This window comes from Debaryomyces hansenii (genome assembly GCF_000006445.2).
Source record: "Debaryomyces hansenii CBS767 chromosome G complete sequence".
NCBI lineage: Eukaryota > Fungi > Ascomycota > Pichiomycetes > Serinales > Debaryomycetaceae > Debaryomyces > Debaryomyces hansenii.
The window spans coordinates 327,062-353,168 of record NC_006049.2 but is presented as its reverse complement, the minus strand read 5'-3'; the positions used below and the strand labels follow the sequence as shown (position 1 = coordinate 353,168).

Below are 26,107 nucleotides of genomic sequence, written 5' to 3'. Positions count from 1 at the left end.
AGGACATGTTACGTATACTAGGGCTGGTTGACTTGAATTTCTCAATGCTATTGTTAACTTTTGAATCAGACGATTATTTATCTTCTTCGTCGTCTTCTGATATATCGTCATTCTTAACCGCAATTTCGATATCACTATAAGCTTCTTCATCTTCAGGATTTTCTAAATCCATAACAGACTTCGTTACATCTCTTGGTTTTTCGTCTTCAACTTCGCTTTCACTTTCCCCTTCATCTTGGCTTTCATTTTCAATATCAGAATCCAAATAATCATCTTGACCATTTATGATATCCATTGCATCATCACTTTCATCTTGACCATCTTGAAGTAATTCTGCATCATCTAATTCTTCTACATATTCCACGTCACTTTCCTCGTTTTCAGAATCATCATTGAAATCGTCCCTGAGAATCTCTTTCTTCAAATCATTCTGCTGGTATAACATATTTAATCTTCCTTGTAATTCCAATAATCTAGGTAATGTATCTGCCTTTTTGGATAAGATTGCATGCAAGTTTGATAACTTTATATTCAAATTTGGGAATGATGTCAAAACACCTCCATGAATAATTATAATCCATTTCAACCAATAGTTTAATTGGTCAAATCTAGAAGTTTGACGCGTAATTCTTTCAGCTAATCTGTCTAATAGAACGACAGCTAATGATGAGTCCAATCTACTAATGGTACTTTGAATAATATGAGGGTCACGGTTACTTAAAACAGTTTCTAACAATGAATGGTCATTACTCTTTAAAGATTGAGAAAGAACGATAGTCAAGGTTGCAGGAGCGTTTTTGCTACCTAACTTTCTTTTATTTGGATTAGCCTGCTTTGGTTTTTGGTCAGTTGACAACTTTTCCAATTTTTCTGCTAATGTCTCTTCTTCTTGCTCTTCGTTGTCACTTTCATTGTCCAAATCTTTGAAGTTTGAGCCATCAGTGACAATTGCATTTCCTTCATTATAATGTTTAGATGCTGCGATATCATGACCATAATCAGAATGGCTCGTAGTCTTTAAATCTGGTTTCGACTTTTCAATAGTAACCGAGTTATCTAAAATCGCTTCGCCCGATTCGTTCAACCATTTAATAGATTCAAAGTACAGCAAATTAGCATTTTCCAACCATGATAAAAGAATAGAGTCATCATTTACGGACACTGCAGTTATAGATAAACCCATATCAACGCCACTTTTAATTTCATCTTTTGGTCTAGCCAACTTAACAGTTGCATTTGAAGAACGAGATTGAACTGTAGATAATTGTTGTCTTCTCTTCTTTTTGGAATGAATATTTGCCGATACCGGAGCATCGCTTGATAATGGGTTATTGAAGACTTCTAAAGAGCCATTTTCAGTAAGCATTACTAAAACTGATGAATTTTCATTCTTTATTCCAAGGGTCATATCTAAAATAGACGCTTGAGCCACAAACACTGCCTTGGTATTCTGCTTGGAAATCGAATATAAATTAATGAATCTGTCGTCAACAGCACTAGTAAGGAATAAATCATTATTATTTGGGATTGGGTAGATAGTTTCTATTGGCTGAACATGAGCAGGGAAGGTTTTGAGGATTTGTCTTCCTTCAATCTCTATAAGATAAACTGAATGGGAACCGAGCAACAAATGAGCTTTTTCTTCGTAAAGCACGGTCGAGATTCTAGAAATATTCTCAGATGATTCTAACAAATCATTGATGGCAAAGCTTTGTAACAACTTAAAATTTGTTAAATCCCATTCATGAATGTTTCCACCGATATCACAAGACCATCCACTTTGAGTTAATTTAGAATAGTGGAAATCTTGGATAGATAAGTTAGTTGGAGTAACTAATTCTGATATTATTTCATTGGTTAAAGGAGAATATACAAGGATCGATCCCTTACTTAATCCTATGGCGATGAGCTGGTTTTCGTTGTATGATATCCATGATAATGCCGTTAACCTTGACGATTTGTCTAAGCTGAACGATGAATTCAACGACGATTGTGACGGATTTATAGATTGTACTCTTACTTGATGCGTATCTAATGCAATAACCCCCGATGCTAAGTAAGTATTTGTTGGATCAAATTTGGCATTTATTAAAGGTCCTGTCGATGCCATGTCTCTGTCTTGTGTGATTTATGTGTTTTCTAACCGTATTATACAAAGGAGCAAGTTCAAGTATTGAAGGATTGAATATCTTAGCAGATTACTTATTTGATTATAATGAGACACTTCTTACTATGACAAGCCAATAATCTTCTATTATTCAACTGATAACTAGATGAGCTCTGTAGAAATTTTTGAAAAATATTTTTTTGCGAGTATATGAAAGCTTATATAATCAGACTTTTAACAGCCAAAACTCCTGAAGAGTTTTGACCTGACCCATAGCTTCAGATTACGTGCAATTGATTCCTAATCTCCAAGTTTCACCCACCAGTACTGAATAATAAAGCAGCCCTAGGTAAAATATTTGCTTCCCTGTGAATGGCTTAATTTCAGATTTCTGAAACCATCGCTCATCGCATCTCTATCATTCTTAAGCCCGAAGCCAATGCTTTCAGGTAATAAAAGCACAACTGCTAAGTATTGGCCTTGGTTATCAATTGCTATCGTATCAATGACTGATTTTTCTCGTGGCGGCTATTTGTTAAATTCGTAAGCAAATCGTTCAAAACATCAAGTAACCCCAGAATCTTTCCGAAAATCAACTAAGGGCTTCCTATACCACATCCTAATCTTTTGGTATGGTGTACCTTCATTTAAGGCTTTCTGAAGGCTTTAATTCTAAATCCACCATGGCGCCTGTTTTTAGAACTTAATTATCCCATATATCCCGTGAAACGCTTATCATGTCCTTGTAAGCGTATGCGTATTCTAAGTAGATAAGACATATATTCTCCTACAACTTGCCAGGTGATGGTTCATCATTACCATCATCAGTAAGAGTGATGTTATTGTTATGTTCCAGAGTTGCTGCAAATGAAAGTGATGTATATTGATTACGTAATAGGGCAAAGAATATAAAAGGCCCCCAAAATCCCATGCTTGAGAAACAAAATAAATGGTAACAAACATCAATATGTCGGATTATCCAAGCAGTAGCGGAGAAGATTTATCCCTCCCAAAGGCCACGGCTCAGAAAATCATAGGGGAAATATTACCTAAAGATATTGCAATTTCCAAAGAAGCCAGGGAAGCCATAACAGAATGCAGTATAGAATTTATAATGATTTTGTCTACGCAGCTGAATGATATAGCGGAAAAAGAAGCTAAGAAAACCATAGCATCGGATCACGTTGTGAAAGCATTGGAGGAATTGGGTTTCCACAACTACCTCGAGATTATTAACAGAATCTTGGATGAACATAAAGAGCTTTTGAAGGGAAAAGAAAAGAAGAACAACAAGTTCCAAAACTCGGGATTGACCGAAGAGGAATTGTTAAAGCAACAAGAGGAATTATTCAAGAAATCGAGAGACCGGTTACACAGCACTAGTGAGGTGAAAAACGAGTCCTAAAGACCCAATGGATAATCAAACACGCGTACGATCCCACATCGATTGTTCCGATTCCATAACTTGCGATCAATACTTCTATTGGACGCACAAATGTACAGTAGTTTAATAAATAGATTTATAACGTAAATTGAACCGTGTAATTAATAATATACAAGAGTGGAGCGGCCACTCTGATTGCTAACTTAACCCAATACTAACTCGTAGAAGATCACTACCACATTGATGAAAATCAATGGCAATCTCATAAGAGTCCTCACTGCACTTATAAGATTGATCATCCTTGTTTTAACCGACGTTCCTTCACTTTGCATCGACGTAGAGAATTGCAGGTATGGCTGAGATGGATTGTTGGACGTGCTAGATCCCCATCCTATTCTGTTCAAAAATCTATCCTCACTAAGAACTGCTATACCGTTGACTGTCAATATAATCACGTACAACAACTTCCCGAGTCCGAACATTTGCTATTTCTTATATTTTTCACTTGCTTAGTATAGAAAGGAAGGAAGTCTTATATATATTTGACAAGTTGACGTTCGTAGCTAACTTGCAATTAGGAAAAATGTAAATTATGAGCGTTGCGAACTTATGTTTATGTTCACAAATACTAGTCAAAGAGGATTTATTCAGTATGATGAATGGGAATAAGATAATGGATCAGGGTAGTAATATGCAAATAAAGGGGAGGAAGAAGGACTCAATAGAGCAATTTATCAGTTCCCCCCAACTTTTTCTTGAAAATAGTTTGTCTCAGTTGAGATATATGATTCTTATTGAAGGTTTGTCAACACCACCCGGGTATGATCTGTGTCCGTACAGATGCTATGTATGGTCAATTCTTTGTCGTGTGCCAACGTTTTCAACAGATATGTATAGGGAAATCATGGATGATACAGTCGACCATTTGTCACCCGAGTTGTACCAGAAAATCAAAAATGATACGTTCAGAACATTAATGAACGATAAGAATTTTCATCAGAAAGTGCTGGAACAGTCGTTGGTGCGGATCTTATCGGCCACGGCGATCACAGTTGACAACAGGGTGGGGTATGTGCAAGGGATGAATGTTTTGTTGGCTCCCATAGCCTATGCATGCCAGAAGAGTGAACCTCAAGCTTTTGCAATATTGCATCATTTGATCACAAAGCAGATACCGCAGTACATAATGCCAAACCTAGATGGTGTCCATACGGGACTCAGTCTTGTTGATGTAGTTCTCAAGATCATCGACCCGGTGCTAAGTGATTATCTCGATTCGAAGTTTTTAAAGGCTGAAATCTATGCATTTCCATCGGTGCTAACGTTATGCGCATGTACACCACCGTTAAAATCAGTTCTCAAGCTATGGGACTTCTTATTTGCATACGGGACCCACATGAACATTTTGTTTATAGTTGCACAGTTGATAAGTCATAGATCAATATTATTGAAGACCCAGCAACCCATGAAAATATTAAGAAATTTCCCACCCTTGGAAGAAAATGAAATCATAAAATTGAGTCTAAGTTTCATCCCTGAGCTACCAAAACCACTATACGATTTAATTACAAGGCATGGGTTCGATGCTAACGTCCCAAATGAATTAAAATTATTTTTGATTGAGAATAAGTACAACTAATGCTATTTAAAGTAGTCCGTTTTTAAAATCATCATAATCATAAAACGAACAAAGTACTGTTCTATCATTATACATTCTACCTGCTAATCCCATGATAGCGTTCAATGCAGTTTCCTCGTCATCAAACTCGATATATATCTTTCCTAGTCCTGGTTGGGTAAATTGCGATATCCCAGGAGTATAATCGTTCGCTGGTCTTGGGATTTTGATTGTTTTAAGGTTACCAAATTTTGAAACTTCTTGCTGAATATCCTTTTGAATAAATTTGAAACTTGCATCATCCATCAAATCCTTGGCTGTTACGATATTTATAAGCTGAATAACTCGCAGGCTTGGATGCGTTGTAACATGTTCATTCTTCACTAATTTCTTTAAAGTACTCAAATCAATTGGACAATCTTGAATACTGGTATGATCAGGAATAATGCATGAGAAGAACGCATCTTCTATAAACAGGCTTTGTTTCAAGTCTTCAACCAATGTTTGTATTACTGGAATTGCGTTAATAGTCTTTTGATATTTAGTTGGATCAATATAGAACTCTAAGAAAGCGATTCCTAATGATTTTTTTGTACCTATTTCTCTTAACATCTGAAATCCTTTAATAGTACCTACCTCCTTTATATTTTTAATTAGTTCTGTTTCATCAAGTGTGGAGGGTACTAAAACTGTAATTTTTCTTGGGCTATCGGTGACACTTTCTTCGATTTCATCCTCTTTAATTTCGGAATATGGTGGTAAACATTGGACTACATATTCTCCAGGTCTTGAAATGTCAAGTACGATATCATCACCTGTGTCTTGACCGATTTGATGAATAGGGTTTCCTTCATCGTCATTTTTGACCAATTTCATTTCATTAAATGATAATTTCCTAGAGTTTAATGCCATTGCAATCGTTGCACATGTATTGTTCTTAAATTCAATGATCAAATTTTGATCATCTTTAGTTTTCCTTTTGGATTCCACGTTATTTAAAGTGGTTTCGGGGATATCAATCTGGCTCAAAAATTTGTTGAAATATTCAGTAACCTTCAAATAGTCAATTATTCCAAAATTAATATTTTTAATGAACAAGATACTAGAATTTCTTGAATCGATGGGGTCAATCTTAGACGAGCCATTCAAAATATCATTCGAATTCAATAATCTATCTCTAGCCACCCCTTCCAATTTTGTAAAATCAACTGGTCTTGGATAGCCTGGTAAAGGAAACAAACCTGATAATTTGGCTCGCTGGGCTGTAACATTCTCAAACCCCTTTGGTTTCACACCCCATTTCGAGTCAATAATAGTTATATCCTCGATATTTGGAACCTTTTGTAAATTTGCTAATTTCTTCTCGCATCTCTCTATTTCTTCTTCTTTAGTCAACTTAGGTTTAGAGTCTTGTGTGGGAACTCTTTGTCTTCCCGTTTGTTGTCTATCATCGTATCTCGGTTTATACGTGAGCAGTGAGTCTCCCCTATCATCCCTATCTCCTCCTCTATCCCTGTAGTATCTGTTATTATTATATCTTTCGTTCCTTGTGTCATGAGATGGTCGAGAAGGCCTATAATTACCATTTCCTCTGTCACCGTACCTATCATTCCCACCTCTTCTGTCATCGTACCTATCATTCCCACTTCTTCTGTCATCGTACTTCTCATTCCCGCCTCTTCTGTCGTCGTATCTATTATTCCCGCCTCTTCTGTCATCGTACCTATCATTCCCACCTCTTCTGTCATCGTACCTATCATTCCCACTTCTTCTCTCATATTCTGGCACACTTCTTTCTCCATATGGACTATCACGAGCTCTTTCTCTTGCACGATCCTGATATTCATATCCGCCGTTATTTTCTCTTCTCGATGTTCTATACGAGTCTCTTCCCAGGTAAGTTCCAGACGATGAGGGACGATCTGTTGCAAATGTTAGTATATATGTTCAAAGGAAAAGCTCGCTTCGCATAATGAATGATTCGTATAAATCAAAGCAGATATATCCATGGCATAGTATAAACATACGATTGTTGTTATTCATATTGAAATATCTTTATGTTAATCTCTGAATACTTAGTTTCTGGAGTGTTGATAATTTATTTCATCTCGCATCTGGCTTTTTCAGTTTATTACACAAACTGCACTGATAAAATCAATTATTTATATTAATGGGTATATATATATCTTTACCAATATATATCTATGTATAGAAAGAGGTTAAAGGGAACATGAATCACAATTCATCGTGAACAATCTCGGTAGATTCTGCGTCATTGATAACTGTGGATTCAGAGTTAGTTTCTGGTTCAATTGGTTCAGAATCAGATTCTTCTTCGATAAAACCATTCTCTTCTTCATCCTCGACAGTCTCCTTTTCTGCCTCCTTTTCTTGCTTTAACTTATCTCTTAATTCTTTTTTATTCTTTCTTTCTAATAACTTATCAAACTTATCGTTGAATGTTTCGAGTCTGGTCTTTTGCGATTCCTGAATTAAAATAATATCAGCTAACATCTCAACAATTTTTCCTGTAGCAGCTTCATATATTTCATAAACTTCTCTCTTTGGAATCTTATTGAATTTAGATTCACTCAATGAAGTCAATTCGCCAACTTTTGATAAGTGTTCCTTATATTTTTCTAAATCCTTGTCTAACGTCATAATCTTATCGCCACCTTCTCTCAAAAGTTTAAGTTTAATACGATCATTTTCCTTATCAAAATCAAAATTCTCCTTTTCATACTTTTGTCTTATTTCACTAATTTGAGTACCGGATTCAAGCATATAACTTTGCACTTGCATAGCGATAGTAGTACCATCTTCATATAATTTTTTCATACCAGCTAAAGAAATATCCACTTTCGACATTTCAACAATAGAATCTAAAGCTTTCTTCTTTGAAGCTACTTCACTTGATTTTTTAAGGAAGTCTTCGACAGAAGATCCATCACTTTCAAACTCGAACCATTCTATGGTGTCACGAACAAATGAGCTGTACTCCGATATTTCATCTTCAGTCACCTCCTTTAATAACTCATCTTCATGATCATCAATAAATGCACGTAATTCGTAACATTTACTCTCTAAATTATTCTTGATTTCGTCTAATTCTGCCCGAGATTCATCCTTACTGTTTAAATAAGCCAACTTATTGAAAGTACGTTCTTTGGTTGTTCTTGACATAGGCTTGATATGGGGATAAATCGGTTTAGGGATACTGATAGAAACAGGCTTGGACTTTCTCTTTGTCGATTTTGATGCGTCTGATTGGGTTGTATTTGTCGCGTTGTTATCGGTAGTTTCATCGTCGTTAGAAGCTTCTTCCTTCACATCTTCCGACGCATCTCCTTCCTTCTTCAATAATTTTTGGAAAAATCCACCCTTTTCTCCACTTGCAACACATTCGATTTCTAAGCTGGATAAATCAAACATTTTATTATGATCTAAGGTAAAAGTGCCAAAAATTTGTTTACTCTCTTTGGAAGAACAACTTACATCACTGGCCTTTTTCAGAAGATCATCAAATTTATAGGATTTAATTAAACGGCCATCCTCATATAATCCAATGTTGATACCTTTGGTAGGGTTACCGAAATTCAATCTAGAGCTATTATTTATTTGGCAACCTCTAGGAAAGACTAATTGATCGTCATCACTATCATCAATCTTAACTTCAAAATTATGGTAGGACTTCTCAATCACTTTAATATCCTTGAAATTCTCTAATTTAGTCTTCAATCTAAGGCCTTGTAATGTAGTACCTAAAGCACAACTTTCGTCCGCATTAACAGATTTAGAAATTCTATTTTCACCTAATAATGTGGCTAAATGCTTTTGAACAAATGGAATTCTCATAGACCCACCGTTCAAGATAACAGATTTTATATCTTCAATTGACTTTTCTGGAGCGGAAGATTTCAATGCATCCTTGATTGGCTTAGTTATATGGTCCATTAAGTCGGAGTTAATTTCTTCGAATTCATCCTTTGTGACAGTGGTCTTAAAATCCTTATCTTCATAAAGATTCTCCAATGAAACATGATAATCAGAATTGATAGAAAGGACGATCTTAGCCTTTTCAGCTGCTTCTAAGATACGGGCCAAAACCTTTGGTGGAAGCTTAGTTGAATCCTTTAAATTGAATGCACTTAAAAACTTCTCTAAAATGATCGTGTTAACAGATTGGGTGAATAATTGACCCCCAAAGGTTTCGTCGTATCCAATACTTTCGAGTTCCAACACAATTGAACCATTAGTGAATGGAGTGAATGAAAATAAAGTGGCGGTTGTCGATCCGGCACCCATGTCGTAAATAATATGGTATTCTTTTTCGTCTGTCAAATCTCCTTTTTCAAACTTTTTGCTCGAAACATAATTCAATGCAACAGCGGTACCTTCATCGACTAATCCTAAAACATTAGAGAAATTACCCAACTTCAATCCATCCAAGTACGCCTGTTTTGTTTCATGTGAAGCAAATGGAGCAACAGAAACCACCACGTCTTCAACAATAGGTTTTGCCAAATCGTTATCTTCCAAATCGTTCAAAGCCCTACCTTTGAGTTCGTGCAAATTCATGGCAAGCGCTTCTTCAATGGCAAACTTGTACGAATCGTTCGAAAGCCCCAAATCAAGCTTAATAGCATCTGCCCTGGAATCGTCACCAATCAACTTCACGCCAAAATTGCGTGCCAAAAACTGTTGTGTTTCGGCACTCTTGGCTGATTTCCCCAAAAGCGGTTTCAATCCCATGACACACGATTGAGGAAATCTGGTGCACAACGACCCAGTGGCGGATCCGAATACTCTCTCGAGTCCTCCATCATTCTCTCTGATCGAAATACCCGACAAATCCTTTCTCTTGCCTTCATCAGTAAGCACAATTTCAAATGAAATTCCCGGTGCCAATAAGACGGCCTTGGTGAATTGTTGACCGTAGTCAATCCCCAATATAGCCGCACTACTCGTAGCAACTAAACAAATGAAAAATAATATGAGTTTCATCCTCTGTTTATCAATGCTTTGCCTTCGTTTTCACTATTTACTGATAATATATTCTAGAAAACACTTCTCTTTATTAGTACTGAAAAATCTCTACGTGTTTAGTACCGTCTAGAATGCGAAAAGAGGGGTGAAATCAAATTATCATTTGCACGCTTCTGTAATGATTTTCATCGTAAGCCAATTTAGTTGCTGCTAATAGTACTATCAAGTCTTAGCGTGTTATCAAAAATGAAGCTCATGAGGTCATATTGACAAATCTGCTTGTATTCAGTCTGGAACTAAGTTTTAAATGTCGTGTTTTCAAAACACGAATCACATTGACAAATGGTACATAATTATTTATCGGGTCATTTTATCTTAGTCTCCTTATTATTATTTGCTTCGGGAGAAGTAGTCGTTTCTCTTTTTAAGATGGTAGTAAAATCGAATTATACCATTTGAATCTCGCTATTTACCTGCCATGGTTTCGATAAAGTACACCAAACTAATTAATGAATTAATTAGTACTTTAACAAGAAAACACCTCATATACTACATGATATATTACCTTACCAGCATATTATATTGTTTTATAAAGTGATATGTTGATTATAACATGATATGTTGATTATACAGTTTGACTTCAAATTTGTTTAAGAATAGTTCGCTTAACCATGCATTTGCTATATATTCAGTATGTGTAGGATTCGTGACTCAGCAGGACCCATCAATACATCATACAATCGTGAATATTAAACTACGTCCCTTTTCTCGATTACAATGAATGAATAGTTGACAACAATGTTCCGGCCTCCATCTAACTGAATTGCAGCCATTTTGATAATTTCGGGTTCTTTGTGTCATTTTATTCTGTGCAATACGTGGCTTAGGTGTAAGGTGCTAATTTGGTGTATGGGTGAATTGTTCGGTTCCATTGAAGGTGCTATGGTGTACGAAAGATAAGCAAAAAATGCATATCAAGATAACATGCTGAGACACTGGATATTAAGTCATTATCTGATTGGAAACATTAAGTTCAGGCAGTATAGTTCACGCATTTGATTAGCAAGCTAACTTACGGATAAATAAGCTGCAATCCGTGGATTGCCGTAAGGACATCATCAAGAGATTTTTTCTAAATTTTTTTTCCGTCCTGCGCAGCACCAGTGTTAAGGATTGAAATTCCAAAACTTTTTCTGAAACTCTTCTTGTGCTTGGGTAAACGATTGCCCCCTAGGTACGTGATTCGGCAATTAATCAAGCTTACATAAATATCAAAGTAAACAGTAATGGGTTCGGACGAAGTTCAAGACAAAATGTACATTTCGTACAACAATGTCCATCAATTATGTCAAGAAGCAGCAGACAAAATTAAGGAATTCAACCCTGACTTAATCATAGCTATTGGTGGTGGTGGTTTTATTCCAGCCCGTATGTTACGTTCATTCTTGAAAGAGCCAGGTCAACCAAATGTCAGAGTTATGGCCATTATCTTGTCTCTTTACGAGGTTGTTGATGGTGCCAATGAAGAGCAAATTGGTACCGAGGTGGTTAGAACCCAATGGATTGACTACCAACAATCCAAGATCGATTTAGTTGGTAAGAAGATCTTGATTATCGACGAGGTTGACGATACCAGAACCACTTTGCACTACGCCATTTCTGAGTTGAAAAAGGATATTGCTGAACAATCTGCTGCTAAGAATGCCGATCCAAACGATACCACTTTTGGTATTTTTGTTTTGCATGACAAGGAAAAGCCAAAGAGGGCCGAATTACCAGCCGAAATCATGAACGGTAACTACTTTGCTGCTAGAACCGTTCCAGACAGCTGGATCGCCTACCCATGGGAAGCAATTGACATTGTTGAGCACACCAAGAGAGCTGTTGAACAAGGAAATGATTGTTTCTTGCCTTAATTGATAGTATGTGTATATTATTTATTTACGGCGTATGTATTAGTTATATTTATGCATTAATGGAAGATATTTAATTACGTATTGATATATATGTATATGTTAGGCAAGCGGATTAATCTATTTCAATGTAGTCTGGGCTTCTTGAATGATTCTTCAATGATGGATGATTACTAGTCTTATCCTTTCGTTTTTTACTCTGTCTCAATGATTGCCCACTTCCGCTAAAAGCATCCTGCGAAGCTTGATTAGCATTCTCTTCCTCACTTTCTTCAGGCGTTGGTAGTACCACTGGAAAGCCAAAAAATAACTGATTACTTGGTAAATCCAATGGCACGGGTTCTGCATCAGGATCCAAATCATCTATCGTGTGATTTTCTTTAACTTGTTCCCGTTCTGTCGTAGGTTTTCCAGATAATGATTGCCCTGATCCTTGGAACGCTTTCGTCGCAGGATTTGATGATTCAGCTACCAAGTTGGCATAATTCAAAGACTTGGCCATAGTACCAGCCCCGGCACTTCTGTTTACGCTAGATGGGTCGATTGCGTTCGTTGTAGGTTTCTTCGCCTGAGGTTTATATTCTGGCTCAACATACCCAACCGGTGGTGCAAAGTCTGTTTCTAAATCTGTTTCAACAACACAAATACCACGGCTTGATGATTCAGGTTTGGCCTCAAGAACCTTTATACCAAATATAGAATCATTATAGTTTATTTCAATGATATCATTTACCGTTAAAGTAGAAAAGTTTCTTAACACGTTTTCTAACACCGCCTTTGGATCTGAAATATCTAAGAAATCAACGGATTGAGGTTCTATTTTCACAAAATTACCTAACGGTAAGTCACAGTTGGAAATTTTCAACAACAGCCCCGGTGATAATTGTAAAGTTGACATCATCCACTGTGGTAGATAAGCTCTTCCTTCTTCCGCCACAAACTCCAAAACACCACTGTGAGTTGTAACACCACTTGCTTCGTTCGATAATTCAAATAACATAGGGTATCTTATGTGTAGCATTGTCAACTTGTTCAATGCCGAAGATGGTAAAAAAATCTTTCCCCCATAATTGGCATCATCTTTTCTAATATGATCAGGCATCATAGCAACTGGATAACTTCTGAAATAATCTTCAAAATTCGAGTTCATTGGCGCAAATTGCGATGCACCAAACATTGCTGATCCAAATCCAGAGAACATGTTGTAAGCTATTATAAATTAAGATATGATGTACTATGAACCTATCTTTAATGAGTACGATCTTGCCGTTACTTCATAGTGCAACATTGGTTTTGTGTAACTAATATAGCTATCTACGAATTTCATCTAATATAAAATCTATCATCTTTAAACGAGTGAAAAAAAAGAGTATAAACGTCTATAAACCTACTTAGTTACTTACTTATTCTGTTGCTCTTGTTGTTGCTGATTAATTTGTATAATCTTAGCAACCGTATCTTGCTGGCTAGAATCTAAGCCACCAAAAATACCTGAATATTTACCCGAATCTTGCTGTTGTAAAGACATAACCTTATTTGCAAATACTTCAAATACATTGATATTATCAATAGGAGTTTGTTTCATAGCTTCTAATTCTGCTTCGTCTGCTTCGAATTCATCTCCTTCGAAATAAGCATCATCATACTCATCTTCTTCATCATCATCACCACCTGTGTTGGCTGAATATTGCTTCATACCACGGTCTTCGGAGAGGATATCTTGTCTGGCCTTGATAGCGTGTGGTAAAACTTCCAAGTTTGAAATTAACAAATCTGTTACTTCCAGAATAGTTTCTGGTTGTGGAATCAAAGATAAATCAGCATCACATAATATAGACAAGCAACATAAGATTTGAATCTTACAACCGTAAACACTTTGGAAATCACCAGAATACTTAATCCATAATTGGAAAAATCCACCAGTAAATTGTTTCTCGTTTAAGAATTTGAAAGTCGTAGATGGGTCAATGTAAAGACATCCGAAGAATATCTTCAATACTGACAAGTGATGTAACATATAACCATCAAATGCATCTTGAGATTCCAAATTGGTGAAGACATTAAAGATTTCTGGCAAGAATCTTGGCAAGAATGAAATAAATCTGGTGTTCATACTTAATATGGTTAACTCAATTAATTCAAATGCACAGTCTGCGAAAATTGGATCCAATGAATCGCTGCTAAGAATATTGAAGCAGACATTAAGTAATGATTGTACATATGGTGTTTCAATTGTAACTTCACTTTGGCTGAAACCGTGGTTGATAACACTTTCAAAAAATGGTTGAAATGTATCAAAATATTCCAATGCATAAGTATCGAAAGAATCAATACAAGATTGGAATAAGTTCCACAAAGTAGGTGAAACATGTTGGGTACTGAACAAAATAGATTCGAGAATTTCAATGGCTTCACCTAAGAAGGCAACCATAGCATTTTCAAGAATAAACTTAACCATATCTTGTATAACACTCTCCATGGAAGCTGCAACGTTTGGAGAAGAATTCATAGCAATAACCAAGGTAGTTAAAGTATTTAAAATACCAGATGCTTGATATTCTTTGTCAAGGTCAATATTATTACTGGTACTACTAGTCTGTTGGTCCAACAACTCAGAGGCTAATCTAAGGAACTGCTCAACCAATTTTGAAGATAATTCGTGAGCATATGGCTCTAAGTTCTTAGCAAATTTTTCAACGAATGAATCCATAACACTGGTTAAAATATCTGATTCAAACTTTTTTGACATATCCAATAATGTACCCATCAATTGCGGAGCCTGTCCAGAAATATGTTCAGCTACTAATTCTTCATCCACTAACGTACGTAACGCATCAACTGCGGTAAGCTGGACTGGAAATTGTTCTTGGTTTTGGAAACACTTAACAACAGCTTGAAATATATCTTGTAAGACTTGTTGATCTTGGTATTTGTAAACAAACATAGCCAAAGTGTCACATGCCCTTGCGGTCAACCAAGGAGTTTTAGAAACTGTTTCATCTGATAATTCAGGATAGATAAATGTATGTAACAATTGATCCAATTGGCCTTGAACCGGTGACGACTTCTTATCTAATTTATATGATAATGTTGACAACACACGTAAAGCACCCTCAGTTTCCATTGCTGTCGCAATATCTTGGCGATTTTCATTTCTTCTACTGAAGATACTATTAACTATTCCTAAGACTTGGTTGATAGTAGATTTAAACTTTTTGGTAGACAACCTAAAAATAAAGTTGATAGATGCTACATCCGCAGTGTTGCTTTCTCTGTTGATATCAAAGAATCTTCTGATATATTCATCCGGTTCATCCTCGTATAACTCTATAGTTTCTTCGTTAGCATTTAAAGTAGGCAAGATGACATGAAGAATGATAGCGTCCAATTTGTCAGAAATTAAAGCCCAAGCTGGTGTCTCAATCAACTGCTCCAAGAATGAGATCATATGATATAAAGATCCTTCGGATAACCAAACTTTCTTAACGGACCAATTCTCGATAATCGTCCAGTAAGCACTCAAAATCTCTGGAACAAAATTCTCCAAGAATGATTTTGCAAACTCATTATTAGCCTTATCCTTTGTACTGAAACCACCCCCGTGACGGGTCAATAATCTATGCAAGTTACCAAAACACCATTTAACAGTCTTGGTTCTAGGATTGGAAGTTCTCATTTCAATAGAATCCTCTTCCATAACTGATGCCGGTAATGGCTTGTTTATGATAAGAATTTGCAAGTGGCACCAATTTCCTAATTTTGATTGATCTTGGAAGTAACTTGGTAATGATGAGAAGGTTGTGAACTTAAATATTTTAATGATCATGTACAACATTTCATCGGTAACCTGAGAATCATTATTCAATAAATTCGTAACCAAATTCTCTAAAATAGGAAACATTTCGGTGGTGATTTCTTCTAACACTGGATTAGTCGAGCTCGAGGTCTCCAAACCTGCCCATCTGTAATTCTTAGTGTATTCATATAAGCATATCAACCCCGTGTATATATGGTCAAGATTATCAAAATCACTAATCAACTTCTTAATCACAGGTATCAACTCCTCCCATTTTTCAGAGTTCAAAATGTTATGCATAGCAGTAGCTAATTGTAATTTTAACTGGTTATTCTTGTGCTTTTTAACCAATGTTTGAACCAATTTCTCTTTGATGATCGGTTTTTCATTATCCTGGATATTCAATGGTGTTGCAGCCTTGTTTTCAGAAATCAACCAATAGTTGACAACTCTATTTTTGAAGAAAATTGCGGCACTTATTTGAATTCCAAGTGGAACATCCTCTTCCATGATCAAGTCAAGTAAGTACGCAGTAAACCCAGGTTGAACTTCAAAAACATGCAATTCTTGTTCACTTTGTTTCCTGACTTGAAAGTCCGAATCTAACGTTCCCGCTAAAGACTTAAGCAAGTTGTCTTTGTCCATGTTCAAATTTAATCACTATATTTTACACGGTGACTAGAAAACTTATATCGGGTCAACCTCTATACCATTCATATCAGATTGAAAAATTTTTGTGAGATTAAGTCCAAGTAACACAAAACCACTATTACATTTCTTTCTACCATAGACACAATCAGGCCGCTAACATACTATAGTATCTCTCTGTCGGCCGAACTGAGGTGTTATATATGCTTTCTAGTGGTTCATTCGGGGTTGTCTTAAGGAATGGTGTTTAAACCGCAGTTAGTCTATCCAATAATCTCACTTTAAGAAATACATTTTCTGTTACAGTCACCTATGTCGTTTCATTCAAACTAGCTGTCCCACAGCACACTTCCTTGAATCGCAGAGAACATGAATATATACGTATATATATATGCCGATACAGATACACGTAGAAAGCTTCTTATCTTCTTGCAAGAATATAAAAAGTCGTGTTTTACCGATTATACCTCTTCTCTCACTTTTCACCAAAATTAGCATCTCTAAGTATAGACTATAGTTTGATGTTATTCATCAACCATGGCCGTTACTGAGATCAAGGGCTTTCTAGTATTGCCGGTAAAGCTACCAGAAGCAAGTAGACCGCATTATATATTCTTTAAGAAACATGATAGCAAAAATAGTACCAATAATAGTGAAAACAATAATGCCAACCGCTCAATTTTCTTCTTTAATTTACCTATAAACACATCTACAGCATCATTAAGAAAATATTTCCAGGCGGTGGCCATTGGATCTACTATAGAGTCGTATACCCCAAGTTTGTTAACTGATTATGCCGAGGATATATGGGTTGATTTAACCAAGTTAACATCGGATTTGGAATTACACCAACAGGAAGATATTGAAGCCCGAAGCAAATTACCTAAAAACTGTGGAATAGCGACTTTCGTTGATAAAGCTGCTCTCGTGTTAGCATTTAATGCGTTAAAGAAACTTGCATCGTCATCCACTGAATCGGATTGGCCTATTAATGCATCCTCCACGTTCGGATCATCGTATTTCTTGTCCAAGTACCAATCACAGATTTTAGATCCAGAGGAAATATCTAACATTGTATCGCAAGCTCTTGTTGACTTTGATAAAGCAGAGAAAGAATCCATGGAAAATCTTCAACAGCAAACACAGCTCGTAGACGAAGATGGTTTCACGTTAGTTGTTGGCTCACATAGAAAGACCAAGGCAGGTATAATGGGAAGACAGAAATTAGCTGCCACAGTTGAGGTTGATAAAGCCAAGTCTACTATGAAAAAGAAAGAGAAAGAAGATTTCTATAGATTCCAATTGAGACAACGTAAGAAAGACGAGATGAATGATTTATTGAAAAAATTCAAGTTAGATCAAGAGAAGGTCAGACTCATGAAGGAAAAGAAAAGGTTTAGGCCATATTGAAGTTGTGTAATGTATTTATATACTTAGTCTTTGATTAATAACATTTTGTAAATATCGTATTATGTACACCCTCGATCACACACATTTGAGACTTTTTTATGTTCCAGATATGCAATTTTAGTCTATTTCTCATCAGGTATTAAAATGGAGGGCAATTATCCAAATAACGGACAATCTTACAGTGAGATAGCTGATGAGATACATGGAAAATACTTATCTGATGTTTTCAATCCAGAAAATACCGATTATCAGATCCTTTCTACAATACGATATGATCCGAAATTAACTGTCATACCACCAATAATGGCTTCTGATATTACCAAGGACAATTTCTTCTTGTTAGATGAACACTATCATAGATTGGTATTCACATTAAAATACTTTCATGTCCAGATACATGATCTGGACGAACTAGACTTCGAAATACCGCAGGATTTATTACTATCAAAACTTATTGAAGCCATAACCCTTTCTGATAGATTGGTATTTGAACCAATGAAAGTTAGATTATTAGTCTCCATGGATGGGGATGTCAAAATAGAGCTTCATGATACTGGGTACAGAGATAACTTGCTTGATGGTATTCAAGAATCTTCGTCGTCAACGGAGGATATCTGGGATGTTTACATTGATAAAGAGCTGACATTTATGTCCCCCTTTACATCGTTCAAAACAACGAACAGAAAAGTATATAGTGCAGCAAGGGAAAGAGCATTACCAGGGCTAAGACCTGGAAAGGAAGAGGTGTTATTGATCAATGGACTGGAGCAGTTAATGGAAGGGTCTATAACTAATGTGGCTATTAGGAGAAAGAAGGATGGTAAATGGATAACTCCACAATTGAGCAGTGGTTGCTTATGTGGTGTGATGAGACACTTTTTATTAAGAAAGGACTTTATTGAAGAAGAAACTATAACTTTAAGATCACTCGAAATAAACACGGAAATTTTACTATTTAATGGGATTATGGGTGTAGTAAAGGGTAAGATAGTCGGATAATTTATTTTAGTCTATTTTATGTATCTACTTAATTAATTGTACAATTTCTTCGTCGTTGTAACCCATGATATATAATATGTCTTGCAATGAATCAGTATTCAAGCAGCAAGGAGCCATTTTTTGAACTTTTGGCTTAGCATTCCATGCAACTCCAAAACCAGCTTCATTCATCATTTTCAAATCATTAGCACCATCACCTACTGCAACCGCATTACGAGGATCTATCTGATGATTTCTTGCAATTTCTAGCAATAGCTCTGCTTTCTTTTCACTGTTGACAATATAACCCTTGGTAGTACCATCCAAAATATTATTCGAATCGGTTCCTAATTGATTAGCATAGGCATAATCCAAGCCTAGTTGCTTTTTGATAAATTCTGCTAACGGTATAAATCCACCAGAACAAACACCCATAACACATCCAAGATTCTTTAATGCCTTACATAACTCTCTAGCTCCCTTTGTTATTTCAATCTTGGTTTCCAATTCACTCCAAATCGACGTAGAATCAATACCTTTTAACAATAACACTCTTTCTAAAAGAGACTGAGTAAAGTCGAGTTCACCATTCATTGCTCTTTCCGTAATTTCTGCAACTTTATCCTCGATGTTTGCATATGCTGCAATTAACTCTATGACTTCTTGGTAAATCAAAGTGGAATCCATATCAAAAATAAATAATTTCTTATCTTTACGTTCACTTGTCTTTTGAAAGATGATATCAAAGCCTGATGGATTTCCTAATAATTCGTCTTTTATCAACGCCACTATTTGCTCATTTTGTTGTTCCCCTAACTTTACAGAATAATCAAGTACTCTGTTATTTGCTGATAACGCTTTCTTTTCACTACTTGTTAACTGTAATTTCTCGCTAATAAACTTTTCCACATAAGCAATTTTTTCCTCTGGAATTCCAGAAGAATGTGAAATTATTGTGATTGAATACCCCTCTGTATTAGACATTTCAACTGTAGCTTAACAGATCTATATTGTAATACTTCCATCAACGTTTCTTATATGACTCAAACCAAAATATTTTTCACTTATTATATACAGTGCACAACGTTTCCCATAGATTTTTTAGATAACGTTTTATTTCTGGCTAAAACAAAAGATCTGATAGTAGTATATGATAGCAAGTAAATCTTCTAGTTGTTATAAATCCAAACTCATGCAGGGTGTATCAAGCTACATGTTATCCTATTAGTATGTAGCACTTTTTTGCATATTTTTTGTATTTATTGTTTTTCGCAGTCATAATTGGTAAAATTTGCAAAGAATGACAGGAAAGAGTTGCAAATTTAAATCATCAAGTAAATACATGGATGATTACAATATTAACCTGATATATGTACTGTGCGCATTAAAAATAAGATTATAAATAGGAAGGTTTATCTGTTATCTAGTTGGTCTATACTATTGAGAATCATCATTGTGGATTAGTCTTAAGTCGTATTCGCTCAAACCGACTTTTGCACCTAATCGATGAAAATTCTTGACGTAGTTTTCACGTTTTCTTTCTGCCATCACATTCATTTCTTTCCAGTAAACATCATGAATATACTCGAAATCCAAGTTTCCGTTGAACTCTTTGTCCAATTGTTCTTTAGGAACGAAGTTTTCAAATGGTTGATCGTAAATAGTTTTCAGCCTCGTATATGGGTCTATGAATGGTCCAACGACTTTGAAAAATGTGTAACCAATCCAAGGAATATTGGTGAATAAACCCTTACCTAATCTTTCTGGATAATGGCCTTGCAAAATGTTCAATACTTGTTTTGATATGGATAATGATGGGAATTTAGATGAGAGGTTCATGTGGGCTGGTGCAGCTTTGAAGTCAATCAATAGAGCTAATGTATCTTGTCCTGGAGGCATAAATTGAATAACTCTTTCTAACATAAACACCAAATGTTGAACCTGCTTTATAGATGGTGAGGTATTTTGGTAACCATTTCTAAGATAAAGACAGGGTCTATTATCATTATCATATCCAACAATAAGGTTTTTACCAGTGACATTCTCCTCTTCCACTAATTCCGGTGTAATAATTATTTTCGGATCGGTATGTTGAGGAATTTCTACAACTCCGAAAGTTCTACGCCAAATAAGAGTTTCTTCAATACGCTTGATGGCAGTCTCTAGCCTCCATTTAGAGGCTCGTAAGTACCGTAAGAAACACTCTTTAGTCAACCATGCTATCTCTTCATCGAGTACCGCGTGCTTTGCGGCACCTGCTTGATCATTTACTGGCAAGTCTTTTTTGACGTGTTCTTGAAAGTGCTTCAAAACTTCATCGTATTTCTTCTGTTCTTCTTCTGATAAATCAAATACTGGGGGTTTGACGGGGTTGACAGGTTTATCAAAAGGTGTGTGGCATTTTATCAACTTTGAACCTTTTTTTGAAGTGGTGGTACTTGCAGTACTTGATTTAGACGAAACTGAAGCAGCTTCGCTGGTTGAATTGGAGAGACTCGACGTACTAGTATCTTTCCTTCTAAATATATTCATATTTATGAACTTGTATAAACTCAGCGAATGTAAAAGAAATACAGAGGTATCACATATTGTTGAATTTGTTTACTGAAAAATTGACAATCTCGCGTATTCAGGGAACGAAAAAGCATTGTGGATTTATATTTGGAACAGTTAATGCTTATCACATTAACACGAATAATGTCTAGTCCAATCGTTTCTATAACATCCTCTTCGGCTTCCAAGGAATCTCCAGTAACAACGGAGTATTTAGCTGAAGTAATAAGTGAAGATATAAATAAGTTAAGTGAAACCAATGCATTGATTGAGTTCTTGCTTGCAAAGCTACAGAAGAAGTCCTCCAAGCATAAATTCTTGATTCAAGCAACAAGATTGAAATCTCCATCTTCAATTGAAACCAACTTGAATATACTGACCAGTTTTGGTGCTGTTTGGGATTCTAATAGGGATGGATATATTAGTCTTAAAGTTGAGTTAAAAGGAGACAATGATACAGAGGCCGAGAAAAAGGGAGATCTGATTGAGGAATCTACGGAGAAAGTATTAGAGAAGAAATTCAATGACGAAGTGAATAGTAAAGAAAACAAAAGTGAAGAAAATACTTTAGAAGCTGGCCCTAATGATAAGTTCAACAATGAAGATACCGAAGACGTATTGAGTACTACTGATATCAAATCGGATGAAGATGACGACATCAAAGCTGGTGAAGAGGATGATGATAAGTTGAAAGAACAATCGAGCGCTACAGAGCTTGAAGATGATGACAAAGTAAAGGAACCTGTGAGTGGTATTGCAGAGTTAGAAGATAATGAAGAAGATTTGAAGGAGGAATTGGGAACTACGAACCCAAAAGATAATGAAAATTTGAAAGAGGATGTAGTGGATAGTAGAAAACCAGAATATATGGGGCGAGTTGATAAAATCGAAGGTACGGATGAGAAGGACTTGCCAATCTTAAAGAGAGAAGTTGACTCGAGCACTGACACTATATTAGTTTCTGTATATTGGGTTTTTGTCGATTAAGCTTATATTCAACATTTATTAAGGAAATTATATAAAGTTTCCAACTTTTCATTAAGAGTCGTAAGATTGGTGGTGTCTGATGATAGACTTTGTAATTGTTTGTCTATCAACTGTAGAACGTCTTGAGTATCATTATCAGAATTAGGATCGAAATTGGAATTAGTTAGCACAGAATGATCAGCAAGCCTGATATTCTCGCGATCGGGCTCTATATTATCTAGACTTAATTTCTCTCGTTTCATGATCGTTTCTTTAATCATTTTTGATTTGTTTATTTCAGTTGTTTTCTTGAATTCATTTAAGTAATTCAAGTCCAGGTTGTAAATCATTTCTAAATCAGAATAGTACGTCTCTAAATCGGATAATTGCTTGAGCTCCGCCAGTAGGTATGTTTCCAAAAATTGCGTACGTCTGGTTAATTGGTCATAATCTAAAATATCAAGGCTGTTATCAATCGACTTAGAGGTGCTCTGCATGGTTGATGGTAACGGTACATTAGTGACATTAAGTCTCGATCTAAAGGATTTTCTATTCACCTCATTAAGCCAATTTTTCGATAGTAAATGTTGTGCTTCTATCATCTTTTTGGATACTATTGACCCTCCCTTATATTTTTCAATGGTTCTATTGACACACATATTTAGTATTTTCTCCAAAGAGCTAGTTGTCTGTGCATCCAATGGTTCCCAGAATTTATCAATAAATTTGCCTGTTACTCTCTTTTTATTTTTTTCTGTTTGGAACGAAGTAGGATCAATCGGTTCGTAATTCGTTAAAATCTCATCTCGTTTCCGTTTGGTCGGCTTATTTGGGATTCTGTAATCATTTATTTCAGGGATTGTATTTCCCTCTGGCGAAGTATTGTTCGATTTATTATTTGTCAGAAGTAAACCATCTTCTTGTAAATTATCTGAGACGTCAGATTGATCAGATTCTTTATTCACAGAATTTTCCACAATCGAGTTTCTAGAGCTCAGAGTTTTCTTTAAGTCTTCAACCGAATCAATGCTGGCTTCTTTCTCTATTCTTCCTTCATCTACATTAGACAAAGATTGAGGCAATTCATCATTATTAATTGCATCCACTTCTGAATCTACCTGAGTATCTATCTCGTTATTTTGATCGGTACCTATCTCCGTTATTTTAGTTTCCGATTCAATAGACGCGGAGTCCTCATTTTCAGCAGATCCAACCGTAGTTCCCTTATTCATATTTGTTGATGCGTCTTCACTAGAAACTACCAAATTTTCTTTCGATATATTAGGAGTTTCCTCATCTTTATTAGCGACTTCAAGGCCACTTGAATAGTTCATAATTTCTTCCTTTGTACCTAGTGTCTCCGTATATATGCGTGCATCATCATCCGTGTTTACTTTATCCACTTCATCATTTGGACCTATATTTTCCTTACTTGAAAAATTATGACCAGTAGAATCCTCCCTTTCCAGATTTCCTACCGTTGACATCTTTTCCGAAGGAGAATTAGTTACACTATCTTCATGAGATCCGTCCAGCGTAGATCTATCCATAGTTAATATAATTCGTAACTCTAGAATAGTAAGGTCAAAAATATTTTTGATCAGTGAGCGCGCCCTACAGTTGCAAATCAACCTTAGCTATACAATAATAGTAGATTAATATAATGCTATAGACTATAAATACAAGGTAATATACAATTTTACTTGATTAATTTTTGCTTAATTTCAAGCTCAGCTGAATCATAGCAGCTTGTTAATAATTTTTTGGATATACCGAATGTTTTAGTGAATTTTTCAAACAACTTATTCTCAATTATTCGGACATCACTGGTCTTGATCTTTGAACCAACATTATTCGACGCAACATCTTCTAGATATTGGCTTAGTGGAATAAACATAGGGTCATTGTCCTGCTCATTATCAAGCTTTCTTCTCGTACCCGAAGAATGCAAGGAATCATCAAGGTTGAAGATTTGATACAATCTCTTGTCCATGACAGACAAATCGTCTTCGCTTTCTTCAGACACGACATTATCGTAAAGCCATTGACAGTACTTATCTATTTTGAAATCAGACCAATTAAGTAGTTCGTCATCATTGACTTCGTTATTCGCAAAATGGAATTCTGTATTAAGTTCATACTTTGTTAAAGTTTCAAGCCATTTAGCATAGCCCATTCCATTATAGTAAATAAAATATATCTTGACGGTTATAATGACATACGAAATAACCTGAAGCTCAGGAAATTTGTCCGTCTTGTGGTCGAATGAGATTTGAAAGTTATGGCCCAATTTATCTACGAGGTTATTACAGATATGAAAAAGGCTGGGAGCGTTGGGAAACACAAGCAACTCCGAAAGAACTTTGAATATCAACGGATAAAAGTAGTTGAACGGAACATCCAAGATCTTTTCGTCTCCGCATATTTTCAGACCATTCTCAAGTATAGCCTCGTAGAGCTCATTGGTCAAAGGCAATTTGTACGGTTCCAAACATTTCAAAAAATACGACGGAAGCTGTTCCAAATACGAACTCGGTATTAAATGAAGACATTTCATGTATGGGATTTTATTTTCTTTGAGGGCATGAATAACATCGCACACATATATGGGGTACCCTCGCAATTTGAAGATAGCCAAATATATAACCGAAATCAAATCAAGTGCAGTGGGCACCTTTGCATGCGGATCATCACTGATTCTGACGGTCATATACTTTAGCCAGTAAAGCTTGACCACCAGTACCAATTCTTCGGCATCGTATGGGAACATCACCTGGAAAAACTCAACCTGCTTCTTCAAGAGAACTTGCAAGCATCGCCAATACAACATTTTCCCATTCGTCCCGTAAACCTTCTTCGAAGTTTCCTGTCGCGTTGCAACATTCTGCAGCGCTATCGAAAATCCTCCGTTATGCAACTGGAGATTCAATCTCCGTGTCGAAACGAAGTTTTCGTCCTGATCATCGTTGATCTCGACATTACCTTCCATTACATGGCCATACTGGCATATTTTCATCCCATCTGTCGACCGATAGAGCCTGCTTCGGCAGTTATCTACACCACATATGGGACCTCGAATCCACTGAGACATCTTAGCTCGTATGCTCGTACTCAAATCAGAACCATCACTGGTTCCAGCTCATCTGTACTAGCGGATTAGGTCAAAAATTCGCAGCGTGTCGCATACTTACATAATCAATATCAAAATCTCCGCGCTTTTTGTGACATTGAGACATCCGCGACATCCAAAGCCCGAATCTACAAATCTTCTCTAACGGCATGGGGACAGGAAAGGGCTTTAGAACTTATCGCCGTGGCCCATACTCCGTTCTTCGATACAAGTGCCTCCGGCGTTAGAAAAACGCCAAGGGCGTGTATAGACAACCCTTGCTCTGTCATAGTACTTCGTCACATTACCATTATTACTAAGTCATATTACTAAGTCATATTACTAAGTCATATTACTAAGTTGCATTACTAGTGTTCCAGAGTGCTAATTAGTGTAGAATTAATTATCCTGGGGAATTGCAAACCGTTAAACCGTTGTTAGCCGCCGCCCATAAACTTCTGTAGCCGTACACGTCTCTTCTGACCCTGATCTGACCCTGCGATTAAATACAGGGCAGATTTTATGCCCCTGAACTTAATTTTAATCAATCTCACTTGTCGGTTGTGCCCTATACCGGTGACAGCCTATGTATTTCATTAAAATTCTGTCGGGTATACAGTTCACCCGGTGGTGTAAATT

At 36.1% G+C, this 26,107-nt stretch overlaps 16 protein-coding genes across 16 annotated transcripts; 6 read left to right on the top strand and 10 right to left on the bottom strand. All coding sequences in view use genetic code 12, as the record gives it.

Annotated features, from left to right (window-relative positions):
- Nucleotides 1-73: 73 nt before the first annotated feature.
- DEHA2G04092g (U3 small nucleolar RNA-associated protein 5) lies at nucleotides 74-2,110 on the bottom strand (the record flags this gene model as incomplete). The annotated part of the gene is made up of 1 exon (XM_461724.1): nucleotides 74-2,110. The coding sequence occupies one exon, from the start codon at nucleotides 2,108-2,110 to the stop codon at nucleotides 74-76; it is 2,037 nt and encodes a 678-aa protein (XP_461724.2).
- Nucleotides 2,111-3,056: 946 nt separating this feature from the next.
- Nucleotides 3,057-3,512, top strand: DEHA2G04070g (DEHA2G04070p; the record flags this gene model as incomplete). The annotated part of the gene is made up of 1 exon (XM_461723.2): nucleotides 3,057-3,512. The coding sequence occupies one exon, from the start codon at nucleotides 3,057-3,059 to the stop codon at nucleotides 3,510-3,512; it is 456 nt and encodes a 151-aa protein (XP_461723.2).
- A 182-nt stretch (nucleotides 3,513-3,694) lies between these two features.
- DEHA2G04048g (DEHA2G04048p) lies at nucleotides 3,695-3,973 on the bottom strand (the record flags this gene model as incomplete). Its single annotated transcript, XM_461722.1, has 1 exon — nucleotides 3,695-3,973. One exon carries the CDS (start codon nucleotides 3,971-3,973, stop codon nucleotides 3,695-3,697), a length of 279 nt encoding a protein of 92 aa, XP_461722.2.
- Nucleotides 3,974-4,083: 110 nt separating this feature from the next.
- DEHA2G04026g (DEHA2G04026p) lies at nucleotides 4,084-5,130 on the top strand (the record flags this gene model as incomplete). The annotated part of the gene is made up of 1 exon (XM_461721.2): nucleotides 4,084-5,130. The coding sequence occupies one exon, from the start codon at nucleotides 4,084-4,086 to the stop codon at nucleotides 5,128-5,130; it is 1,047 nt and encodes a 348-aa protein (XP_461721.2).
- A 6-nt stretch (nucleotides 5,131-5,136) lies between these two features.
- Nucleotides 5,137-7,152, bottom strand: DEHA2G04004g (DEHA2G04004p; the record flags this gene model as incomplete). Its single annotated transcript, XM_461720.1, has 2 exons — nucleotides 5,137-7,031; nucleotides 7,137-7,152. The coding sequence occupies 2 exons, from the start codon at nucleotides 7,150-7,152 to the stop codon at nucleotides 5,137-5,139; spliced, it is 1,911 nt and encodes a 636-aa protein (XP_461720.2).
- Nucleotides 7,153-7,344: 192 nt separating this feature from the next.
- On the bottom strand, nucleotides 7,345-10,113 carry DEHA2G03982g (DEHA2G03982p; the record flags this gene model as incomplete). Its single annotated transcript, XM_461719.1, has 1 exon — nucleotides 7,345-10,113. One exon carries the CDS (start codon nucleotides 10,111-10,113, stop codon nucleotides 7,345-7,347), a length of 2,769 nt encoding a protein of 922 aa, XP_461719.2.
- Nucleotides 10,114-11,381: 1,268 nt separating this feature from the next.
- On the top strand, nucleotides 11,382-12,011 carry DEHA2G03960g (DEHA2G03960p; the record flags this gene model as incomplete). The annotated part of the gene is made up of 1 exon (XM_461718.1): nucleotides 11,382-12,011. One exon carries the CDS (start codon nucleotides 11,382-11,384, stop codon nucleotides 12,009-12,011), a length of 630 nt encoding a protein of 209 aa, XP_461718.1.
- Nucleotides 12,012-12,123: 112 nt separating this feature from the next.
- Nucleotides 12,124-13,209, bottom strand: DEHA2G03938g (DEHA2G03938p; the record flags this gene model as incomplete). Its single annotated transcript, XM_461717.1, has 1 exon — nucleotides 12,124-13,209. The coding sequence occupies one exon, from the start codon at nucleotides 13,207-13,209 to the stop codon at nucleotides 12,124-12,126; it is 1,086 nt and encodes a 361-aa protein (XP_461717.2).
- A 198-nt stretch (nucleotides 13,210-13,407) lies between these two features.
- DEHA2G03916g (DEHA2G03916p) lies at nucleotides 13,408-16,449 on the bottom strand (the record flags this gene model as incomplete). Its single annotated transcript, XM_461716.1, has 1 exon — nucleotides 13,408-16,449. One exon carries the CDS (start codon nucleotides 16,447-16,449, stop codon nucleotides 13,408-13,410), a length of 3,042 nt encoding a protein of 1,013 aa, XP_461716.2.
- Nucleotides 16,450-16,989: 540 nt separating this feature from the next.
- Nucleotides 16,990-17,862, top strand: DEHA2G03894g (DEHA2G03894p; the record flags this gene model as incomplete). Its single annotated transcript, XM_461715.1, has 1 exon — nucleotides 16,990-17,862. The coding sequence occupies one exon, from the start codon at nucleotides 16,990-16,992 to the stop codon at nucleotides 17,860-17,862; it is 873 nt and encodes a 290-aa protein (XP_461715.1).
- A 144-nt stretch (nucleotides 17,863-18,006) lies between these two features.
- On the top strand, nucleotides 18,007-18,861 carry DEHA2G03872g (DEHA2G03872p; the record flags this gene model as incomplete). The annotated part of the gene is made up of 1 exon (XM_461714.1): nucleotides 18,007-18,861. The coding sequence occupies one exon, from the start codon at nucleotides 18,007-18,009 to the stop codon at nucleotides 18,859-18,861; it is 855 nt and encodes a 284-aa protein (XP_461714.2).
- A 24-nt stretch (nucleotides 18,862-18,885) lies between these two features.
- DEHA2G03850g (DEHA2G03850p) lies at nucleotides 18,886-19,824 on the bottom strand (the record flags this gene model as incomplete). The annotated part of the gene is made up of 1 exon (XM_461713.1): nucleotides 18,886-19,824. One exon carries the CDS (start codon nucleotides 19,822-19,824, stop codon nucleotides 18,886-18,888), a length of 939 nt encoding a protein of 312 aa, XP_461713.1.
- A 453-nt stretch (nucleotides 19,825-20,277) lies between these two features.
- DEHA2G03828g (DEHA2G03828p) lies at nucleotides 20,278-21,372 on the bottom strand (the record flags this gene model as incomplete). The annotated part of the gene is made up of 1 exon (XM_461712.1): nucleotides 20,278-21,372. The coding sequence occupies one exon, from the start codon at nucleotides 21,370-21,372 to the stop codon at nucleotides 20,278-20,280; it is 1,095 nt and encodes a 364-aa protein (XP_461712.2).
- A 141-nt stretch (nucleotides 21,373-21,513) lies between these two features.
- On the top strand, nucleotides 21,514-22,380 carry DEHA2G03806g (DEHA2G03806p; the record flags this gene model as incomplete). The annotated part of the gene is made up of 1 exon (XM_461711.2): nucleotides 21,514-22,380. One exon carries the CDS (start codon nucleotides 21,514-21,516, stop codon nucleotides 22,378-22,380), a length of 867 nt encoding a protein of 288 aa, XP_461711.2.
- An 8-nt stretch (nucleotides 22,381-22,388) lies between these two features.
- On the bottom strand, nucleotides 22,389-23,909 carry DEHA2G03784g (DEHA2G03784p; the record flags this gene model as incomplete). The annotated part of the gene is made up of 1 exon (XM_461710.1): nucleotides 22,389-23,909. One exon carries the CDS (start codon nucleotides 23,907-23,909, stop codon nucleotides 22,389-22,391), a length of 1,521 nt encoding a protein of 506 aa, XP_461710.2.
- Nucleotides 23,910-24,058: 149 nt separating this feature from the next.
- DEHA2G03762g (DEHA2G03762p) lies at nucleotides 24,059-25,450 on the bottom strand (the record flags this gene model as incomplete). The annotated part of the gene is made up of 1 exon (XM_461709.1): nucleotides 24,059-25,450. One exon carries the CDS (start codon nucleotides 25,448-25,450, stop codon nucleotides 24,059-24,061), a length of 1,392 nt encoding a protein of 463 aa, XP_461709.2.
- Between the last annotated feature and the right edge of the window lie 657 nt (nucleotides 25,451-26,107).